Source organism: Empidonax traillii, unplaced genomic scaffold, assembly GCF_003031625.1.
Source record: "Empidonax traillii isolate 1590-97213 ecotype Southwest subspecies unplaced genomic scaffold, ASM303162v1 scaffold2590:size55983, whole genome shotgun sequence".
NCBI classification, from domain to species: Eukaryota; Metazoa; Chordata; class Aves; order Passeriformes; family Tyrannidae; genus Empidonax; species Empidonax traillii.
Window position 1 is genome coordinate 42,767 of NW_020957783.1, and position 9,509 is coordinate 52,275.

Here is a 9,509-nt window from a genome sequence, read left to right on the forward strand (position 1 = left end):
GGACCCCCAGACTAGAGGGTTCTGTGTGAGGGGTGATGTGGGGGAACCCCTGGACTGAGGGGGGGGGGGGGGAAGAACCTCCATTTGGGAGGGAAATGGGGGAGTCACACCTGGGCTGGGAGATCCTAAATTCGGAGGACGATAGGTGGGGGTGGGGGAACCCTAATTTTAGGGGGGAAACGGGAGACACCCTTGAACTGGGGGATTTGGGAGACGAGGACCCCAATTTGGGGGGATCAGTGCGGATGGGGGGGGGCGCAATGGGAGAGACCCCAGTTTTGAGTGTAGGGGGGGACCCCATTTGGGGGGTTCTGGGTGGGGCACCCCCTGTTTTACCCCCTCCCCACCTCATATCGGGGTTTGAGGGGGTCCCTCTGGGATTCCTCCCCCTCACCCTTCTCTCTGCCCCCCTCCATCCCCCCAGATGATTTTGGGGGTACGCCGGGCCGGGGGCTTCACCCGCCGGGTGGGGGTCGAGTGCTCCAGCGCGGCCGAGGCGCTGGAGGCCGCGGGGGCGGGGGCCGACATCGTCCTGCTCGACAACCTGCCCCCTGAGGTGAGCCCCCAAAATCCGGGGGGGCAGCCCCAGGCGTGGAGCTGGACCCCCAAAATAGGGGGAACCCCCTCTATGAATTGTCGGGCAGCCCCAGAGATAAGGGGGGGTGGGGGGGAAACCCCATTTTGAAGATCAGTGGGTTGGGAAACCCCAATTTTGGGGGTCAGTGGGTGGATAACTCGTGGGTTTGGTTGGGGGGACCCCAATTTGGGGGGTTTCTGAGAGGAGGGGACCCCGATTTTGGGGGTCAGTGGGTGGGTAACTTGTGGATGGGTGGGGGGGTTGGGGTGGGGAAACCACCAATTTTGGGGGGGGGGGGTCCTCCTTGCACTCCCCCAGTTTTGGGGGTGGGAGGCTCCTCGCTGACGGGGTTTCCCCCGTGCCCCCCAGGAGCTGCACTCGGTGGCGGCGCAGGTCAAGGCTGCGCACCCCGGGGTGACGGTGGAGGCCAGCGGGGGGGTCGTTTTGGGGACCCTCCCCCAGTTTTTGGGTCCCCACATCGACGTGGTGTCCATGGGATGCCTGACCCACAGCGCCCCCGCCCTGGACTTCGCGCTGCGGGTGCTGGAACCCTAAAATCCGTCCTAAGGGGGCCCGGAAAGCCACCCCGACCCCCTAAAATCCCCCCTTTGGAAGGGGCACCCTGAAATCCGGCAGTGGGTCCTCCCAGCCACCAGGGGGCGCCAACGCCTGAGCACCCCAACCCTCCCAATGTCCAGGGGACCCCAAAATTCATCCCGGGGCCTCCCAAAGCACCTACTGGGACCCCCTGTCTCCACCCTGTGGTCTCCCCTGCCCAGGGAGGACCACAATACCCATCCTGGGGTCCTCCCAAACCCTTCCTCCCTTCCAGGGGTGACCCCAGCTCTCCCTCCCGGGGTCCCACCACCCCCCTTTTCTCTCTGTACCCCCAAATAAACCCCTCCCACACCTCCCCGCCCGTGTGTGCCCAAAATTTTTGGGGGGCGTTGCCCCCCCAGACCACATCACTGAATGCAAAAACAGCCACTTCATACAAAAAAAAAAATGGGGAGGGGAGGAGACCCCTCCTCAAAAAGAGTGGAAGTTCTGCTGATCGGGGAGTGGGATCCACCAATTTTCTGGAAATTTGTGCTCGGGGAACGAGTCTGAGTTCAGGACAACAGTTTGAGGGGTCCAGAGCCCAGTTTGAGGGATCTAGAACCCTGATTGAGGGGTCTAGAGCCCAGTTTAAGGATCCCAAACCCCAGTGTGAGGGCCAAGATTCCAGTCTGAGGATTCCAAACCACAGTTTGAGGGCCAAGATCCCAGTTTAGGGATCCCAAACCCCAGTTTGAGGGCCCCAGAGCCCAGTTTAAGTATCCCAAGCTGGGACCAGCACATCCCCCCAGCATTCCCGTTTCCACCCTTCCCTTCGGCAGCTCGACCCTCTGGAACCCTCCCCACAGTAGCTCATTCCTGCCCCGGGAATGTGACCTGTGGAGCAGAACCTGCCGTGCAGGGGACACGGGGTGGGTGTTACCAGCTCTGAAGTCACACATCCTGGGGGTCCTTGAAACGGGATTTAAAACAAGGACGTGGAAATCCTCGTTAAACATCGGAATAAGATGAAGTTACAAATTAACTTCTATTCAGCTGCAGGGGAGAAAAGTCACGGAATCATCAAGTTACTGAGGTTTGGAAAAGATCTCCAAGATCAGCGAGTCCAAACTCTGTCCAATTACCCCCGTTGTCAACCAGACAAGAGCACCGAGTGCCACGTCCTTGGACACCTCCAGGGGTGGGAACTCCAAACCTCCTCGGGCAGCCCCTCCCGATGCCAGACCGCCCTTTCCATGGAGAAATTCTTCTCCATGTCCAGCTTGAACCTCCCCTGGCACAACTTGAAGCCGTTTCCCCCTGTCCTATCCCTGTTCCCTACGAGCACAGCCCGACCCCCCCCGGCTCCCCGCTCCTGTCAGGGGGTTGCAGAGCCAGAAGGTCCCCCCCGAGCCTCCTTTTCTCCAGGCTGAGCCCCCCAGTTTCCTCAGCAGCTCCTCACAGGACTCACTTCCAGCCCCTTCCCCAGCTCCGTTCCCGTCTCTGGACTCGCCGCTCCACCCGCACCGAAGTGAAAAACCGGCTGCGGTCCGAACAAAGCCCGTGCGAGATCGCGCTCAGCTGCTGTGAACCCGCACGGGGGTGTTCGGCGGGCGAGGATGTTCGAGGGGGCACGGGGGTGTTCGAGGGGATACGGGGCTGTTTGGGGGGGCATGGGGATGTTCGGGAGGACACGGGGCTGTTTGGGGTGAAGGGCACGGGTCTGTCCGGGAGGGGGGGGAGGGGGACACGGGGCTATTCGGGAGAACACGGGGGCTATTGGAGGGGACACGGGGATGTTCGGGAGAACAAGGGGCTGTTTGACGGTTTCACGAGGGCTATTCCAGGGGACACAGGGATGTTCGGGGGGACACGGGGATGTTCGAGGGGACACGGGGATATTCAGGAGGACACAGGGACGTTCGGGAGAACGCGCTGCTGTTCGCGGGAGGCACGGACCAGTCCGGGGAGTGGGGTGGAGGGGGGGCACCGTCCTGTTCCGCGGGCGGGAGGGGGCCGTCCCACTCTGCTCTCCGCCCTTCTCCCCACCCCACCCCAAGCCAAGCCGGACACTGCCGGAGCCGCCGTCGCGATGTCCGCGCTCAGCGCCAGCCGGGTGCGGGGGAGGGGGGATCGGGGGCCACGGGGGTCGACGGGGAGGGCCGGGATCGGGCTGCGGCTGGGAGTCCCGTCCCGGGGGCGGCCTCGGAGCTGCTGGCCCCGCTGCCCCTCCCCCGGGGTCAGTGCCCGCTGCTCCCCGAGTGCTGCCGGTCCCGTTGGGAGCTGGGAACGTCCCTTAAGTTGGCATCCACTGGCCCCCTCCCCCGGGGAACTGCGCCGGCACTTCCAGTTCTGCCCGTCATTCCCGAATTAGGGGAAAGGTGAAGGGCGCCGGCCCGGCCGTGTCCCTCCCGCTGTCCCTCCGGTACCACTCCAGTGTCCTCATGGCCACCTGCCCCAAGTATCACGGTGACAGCGGGGGGGGGCTCCGCCCGAGAGCGGCGTGGGCTGCGGATCTCACAAGGGATGCTCCGGGATTTGGGGTGCGGCCTCCGACAGCGGGGGCAGAGTGGGGGGAAGGCACGAGGGGCTGAGCTCAGAGCACAGGGAGGTGACAGAGCTCAGGGCACAGGGGAGATGACAGAGCGGGCAGGTGCTCACCCAGATCCCTACACGGAATCACAGACTGGTCTGGGTGGGGAGGGACCTTAAGAGACCACTCAGTTCCACCAGTTCCTGCCACGGGCAGGGACACCTTCCACCAAACCAGGTTGCTCCAAGCCCTGTCCGACCTGCCCAGGAACGCTTGCAGGGATGGGGCACCTACAACATCCTCTGTGTGTGTGAGCTTTGGTCCTTTGTGCCTCCTCTGTGCCCCTCCTGCTGTGACCCCCCCCTCCCCGTGCCCAACCCTCACCTCCGCCTGTCTGGAGGTGTTGGTGTTTCCAGAGTCACCTCAGCAGTGTCCTTGACCTTGCACAGCCCTCGGACAGGAGAATCAGGAGGCTGAACATCTCTAACACAAACCCGGCAGTTTCTCTCCACAGGGTGTCACCTTCGGCTTTGTTGGGAATTCAGGGCTTTTCCTGGTTTTCTCTAAACTTTTTGGTGGACAAGCTGCAATAGGACTGGATCACCCTTAAGGAAAAAAAAAAAACAAAAAAAACCAAAAAAACCACAGCTAATCCCAAAGGAAAACAAACCCCAAACACACTAAGATTCCACAGTTACAGTTCCCTGTCTTTTTTTCTGCATCACCTTCCTGTCAGTTAAAGCTCAAACAAGGTGTAAAAGGCCTGGGAGGGCTGAGGTTGGTCTGCAGGTTTCCCAGGATTATTTGTTTTGTTTTCCTACCCTGCGGCATTGCTTTGGTAGAAAGCTCGCAAGAAGGGAAAACACCGTTTTACAGCACCTGTGGCATGTGAAAATCCCACGGAAGAACCCAAAGGTTCCAGCCCGGGGTGTTCCCTCATCCCTAACGCTCCTTTTCCCGCAGCAGCTGCTCCGGGTCGTGGCACGGCAGGGCTGGAGGTCGAGCTCCAGCAAACCTGCCCCAAATGTGCAGCCCCGCAAACCCGGGGCCGGGTTCAGCTTTGGTGAGTGTGGCAGGGCTGGAAAGGGAGGGAACAGGGAGGGAAAAACGGCAGCAAACGAGACAAAAGAAACCCAGACACCCCCCACCCCCCCCGCCCGCAAAAAAAATCCCAAGCAACGCCCAAAAACCTAAACCCAGCATTGCAGTTCAGGAGCAATTTCAAGGTAGGTGTTTTATTTGGAATAGATTTCTGTTCTTTTTATAAAAACTATTTGAAATCCCAAATCCCCTCTTCCCTTTCCAGCTCAGGACTGCTGAGGGGGACCCGTGTGGTATTTCTGGGACTTTCTTCTTCTTTTGACTATCTTGAGGTTTTGGTTTTTTTCACTGCCCGAGTTAACTCAGCACGGAGCGATGAACCTGCACTGGCTTTGTTAAAATAACCCCGTGCAGTACCAGAGGAACGTGGGGATGTGACACAAATTCCTCCTCACTTGAGCCATTACAGCAAATTCTGGGGGGCAGGAGCAGAAGTTTGATGGGTATTTTTAGTCAAACATTTTGTTACCTGGCACCTTCCTGCTCCATTTTCAGTAGCTTTGGAATAATTCTGTGGGGCAGCAAATTCTGCGGGGTCAACAGCAGATGTTTGAGGGGCGTTTTCGGTCAAACATTTCAGAAGGGGAAACTGCCAGGAAATTCGCCCTGGAGGAGATTATTCCTGTCGCTGCTCAGTATGACAAGACTGGGGAGGTAAATCCACGAAAAATGGATTTGTCTCTTAACCTGAATTGTAAAATGTATAAATAAAACAAACGTATAAATAATAATTATAATAAACATTTTAAAATGAAAATAACAAATGTATAAATAATAAATATAATGATAAACATATAAAAATAAAAATAACAAATGTATCAATAAGAAATAAAATAACAAACATAAAAATAGAAATATCTGAATAATAAATATACTAATAAACATAAAAATAAAAATAACAACGTATAAGTAATAAATACAATAATAAACACATAAAAATAAAAATAACAAACGTCTAAATAATATAACGATAAATATGTAAAATTAATTAACAAACAAATAAAATAATAAACATATAAAAATGAAATTAACAAATGTCTAAATAATAAATATAGCAATAAACATATATACATAAAAATAACAAACAAATACACTAAATATAATAAACATACAAAAATAAAATTAATAAATGTATAAGTAATACGCATAATAATGAATATACAAAAATAAAAATAAATAAAAATATATTTATAATATAAATAATATATTATTTATATAATGTATTAATAATATATATAAAGAAAATGGTGTTGCAAGTATAATAAATAAATAATACTATTATAAAAATAATAAAAATAATAAATAATGTAAAAATAAAAATAAAAGAAAATGAAAATAAAAATAAAAAATAAAAATAAATTAAAAAGAAAAACAACATAAAATTAAAAATAAATTAAAATTAAAATTAAAATAAAAATAAAGTAAAAATAAAAATAAACTGGGATCTGGGCCCTCCAAACCAGGATGTCCGTCCTCCAAACTGGGTTCTGGGCCCTCCAAACTGGAATCTGGGCCCTGGAGTGATGGATTAAAGCTCTGACCATTCCCTTGCACCAAATTATTAATTAATTAATTAATTGATGATGGAGGAGCCCCTGATGTGTGTGAGTGTGACTGGGGAATGTCATTAATAATTAATTAATTAACTGATGACAGAGGAGCCCCTGATGTGTGTGAGCGTGGCGGGGAGGGCGAGTTGGTCGGTGCCCACCATTCCCCAGCGATCCAAAATTGGCTGCCCAGACCCTGGGGCTGCTGATCCCTCGGGATGTGTCCCCGTGTCCCCTCCAGGCATCCTGTGTGACTGATCCCTGGGGATGTGTCCCCTCCAGGCGTCCTGTATGACTGATCCCTGGGGATTTGTCCCCTCCAGGCGTCCTGTGTGACTGATCCCCTGGGATGTGTCCCCTCCAGGTGTCCTGTGTGACGATCCCGTGGCTGATCCCCTGGGATGTGTCCCCCTGTCTCCTCACTGCAGAAAGGGATGCCCCAACTGCACCGACATCCCTCGCACTCCTCCCTCTTTGTGGGTTGGGGGGGGGGTGGTGGTTTTTTTTTTGGAAGGACCAATTGAAAAGGTTTCCTGTCTGGTATAAACACAGATAAAACCATGGGACACTTTTTACCCAGCAGGGATTGCTGAGGATGAAGCCAAAGTCTCTGTTTCCCTCCCCCAGGTATTTCCTGGCTGTTTCCCCTCCCCGGTGTCAGAGGGTAGAACTGAATTAACACGTGTGACTGAACCCTCCCAAAGGATAAACTGAACCAGAAAAAGCCAAAGGAGAGATTCCAGCCTCAGGATTGATCTCCCACACGGAGGCAGTGACCTGCCCAATGGGACAGGTCGGGGGCCTTGCTGGGCTGGGAAGGCAGAGTTGCTATTTCTTGTCTCTGTGGTTGGTTTTGGCTAAAACTGAAGTTTTAGCTAAAAAAAAAAAAAAAAAAGAAAGAAAAGCTTCTTTTATTCTTCGAGTAAACTAAAGGATGGAAACCCCAGAGGATCTCTGTAAATTCTTTTCCCCAGGAGCTGAACATGTGCCAGGGGTGGGGGGTCTAAAAATGGCAAAGCCTTAATTCGACGTGGAGCTGAGGGATGGATTCCAGTTCTGCAGAACTGCTCAAGCACAGCTCCCTGAGCGTGTTAAATTTGCAAATAAAGGTGTAAAAAACAGATATTTGGGAAAATTTATTCCCAGAAAGATTTCTCCTGCCCTGGCACAGGGCTGTGGGAGGGAAGTCCCCATCCCTGGGGGGGTTTCACCGTGTGGATGAATCACTTGGGGACACAGTTTAGCAGCTGAGTAACTGCAGCCAGGATCGACAGCTTGCAACTGGATCCAGTTTGCAGTCAGGATGGGCATAGGGTGGGAAGGTTTGGAGGCTGAGAGCAACAGTCCTTCCCCTTAAATCAGGGAGATCCTCAAATTGTCACGTGCCGGGCAGGTGCTTCAGCTGAGCTATCACCAGCACTTAAGGCACATGGGTTAATTAATCAGTGTTAATTACCCTGCAAGGGCTGCAGGAACAGCTGTGGAGCTCAGCCTGTGGTGATTCACTTCTTTAGGTATTTATTTATTTATTTATGGGGTTTTTTTTCCAAAAGAACAAACACAGCCATATTTCCTTGTTTTTGTTCCATGGACACCCCTAATCCCCAGCGCTTTTCCTGCAGCATCGTCGCCAAGAAATCGCTCTAGGCCAGAATTCCTCTCTTGGCTCCAGCTCGTTAGTCAGCAGGAAAGGCTGAATTCCACTGAGCAAACCCAGGGACCTTCACCTTTCCCATCTTTCCAGCATTCCCTGTGGCTGGGTGGAGGAGATCCAAACAGGTCTCAGGGAACAGGGGTCACAGCTGCTGTTGTGTCACTGCTGATCCTGGGGGAGTTGACATTCCTTTTACAGCTGACTTTAAAATTCCAACTGTTCTCACTAGCCAGGAATTTTTCCCTCTCCAAGGACAGAAAGCAGCTGTTTACAACCTGAAAGTTATCAGTCCCAGTTTCAGTCCTGCCAGGAACTGAATGACACACATCCATCACACAGATCCATCTCCCATCCTCCTGCATGGCCAGGGAGGTTGGGACTTCGAAATTTTTCCAATTACTCTGATTTAGCGTGAATTTTTGGGGTATTTTTCCTGCTCCCTCTACCCCTCCAAGAAAAGGCTCTGGGCAGCACAGTTCCAGCAGCTCCACCTGGAGAAGCTTTGACTAATTTGGGGAAGATTATCCCGATTTTGAGACTGCAGAGAAAAGTGGATTTGCAGGTGTGGGAGCAGTTTGCCAAAGCTACTTCTGGCAGAATTGGGAGCTGAAACACTAAAAACCCCCAAATTCTGCTGCCCTGGAGCCATCCCAGGCTGTGCCTGGTGGGTCCCTGAATCCCTCCTGTGCCAGTGTGTTCCTGGGATCCCTGGATCCCTCCTGTGCCAGTCCCATTCATGTTTGTGTCCCTGGGATCCCTGGCAAACCCGCAGGATCCCAAAATTTGGATTTTAAAATTTATTTCTGATTTTCCGTTTGAGTCTGGCACAGGGAATGCAGGGTCCCGAGAACACCTCTTGATTAAAAAATTGCATCTTTAAAAGTTCCCAAGGTCCCGCCTCGTATAGGAAGCAGAAGAGGCGTTCCCCTCTCCTTGCTTGGCTGTGCCGTGCTGGGAGGTGGGGGCTGCAGCAGCACGGCAGCCCCCAGGTCTAACCGTGTGGCACGAGGGGTTTCCTTACCAATATTCATTTTACAGTTTCCCCCACCCCCGTCCACATGGATCCCTGATGCCAGCTCCAGACAGGAGCAGGTATCTTACAGCTTCCCGATTCGCCTTGTAGGTCAGTAAAGAAAAACTCGTAAGTTAGTGACCTGTTTAATCCATTTGCTTGTAATAAAACCGGGTTTCTTATTTCTCACAGATGGGATGGGTATTGGGCAGATGGGATGTGGATGGAGGCGGATGGAGGGTGGTGGGATGCGGACTGGACAGATGGGAGGGGGATGAAGGTGGATGGAGACGGGTGGGATGGGGATGGAGGCGGATGGGGGAGGATGAGATGGGGATGAAAGGCGGATGGAGGTGGATGGGATGAGGACTGGACGGATGGGATGGAGGTGAAGGCGGAAAGATGAAGGAGGGTAAAGGGGGATACATGCGGATGGAGGCGGATGGGATGTGGATGGAGGTGGACGAGACGGGGATGGATGCGGGTGGAGGTGGAAGAAGGCGGATGGGGGCGGGTGGGACGGGGATGGAGGCGGATGGATGGGA

At 53.0% G+C, this 9,509-nt stretch overlaps 1 protein-coding gene across 1 annotated transcript in view; it reads left to right on the forward strand.

Annotated features, from left to right (window-relative positions):
• Window positions 1–1,318, forward strand: part of QPRT (quinolinate phosphoribosyltransferase) — a 10,305-nt gene extending 8,987 nt beyond the window's left edge. The window contains exons 4-5 of the mRNA XM_027909995.1: window positions 425–556; window positions 947–1,318. Of these exons, the coding sequence (XP_027765796.1) occupies window positions 425–556; window positions 947–1,132 (318 nt within the window). The 3' untranslated portion in view covers window positions 1,133–1,318. The remainder of the gene's footprint in view (window positions 1–424; window positions 557–946) is intronic.
• Window positions 1,319–9,509: the final 8,191 nt, after the last annotated feature.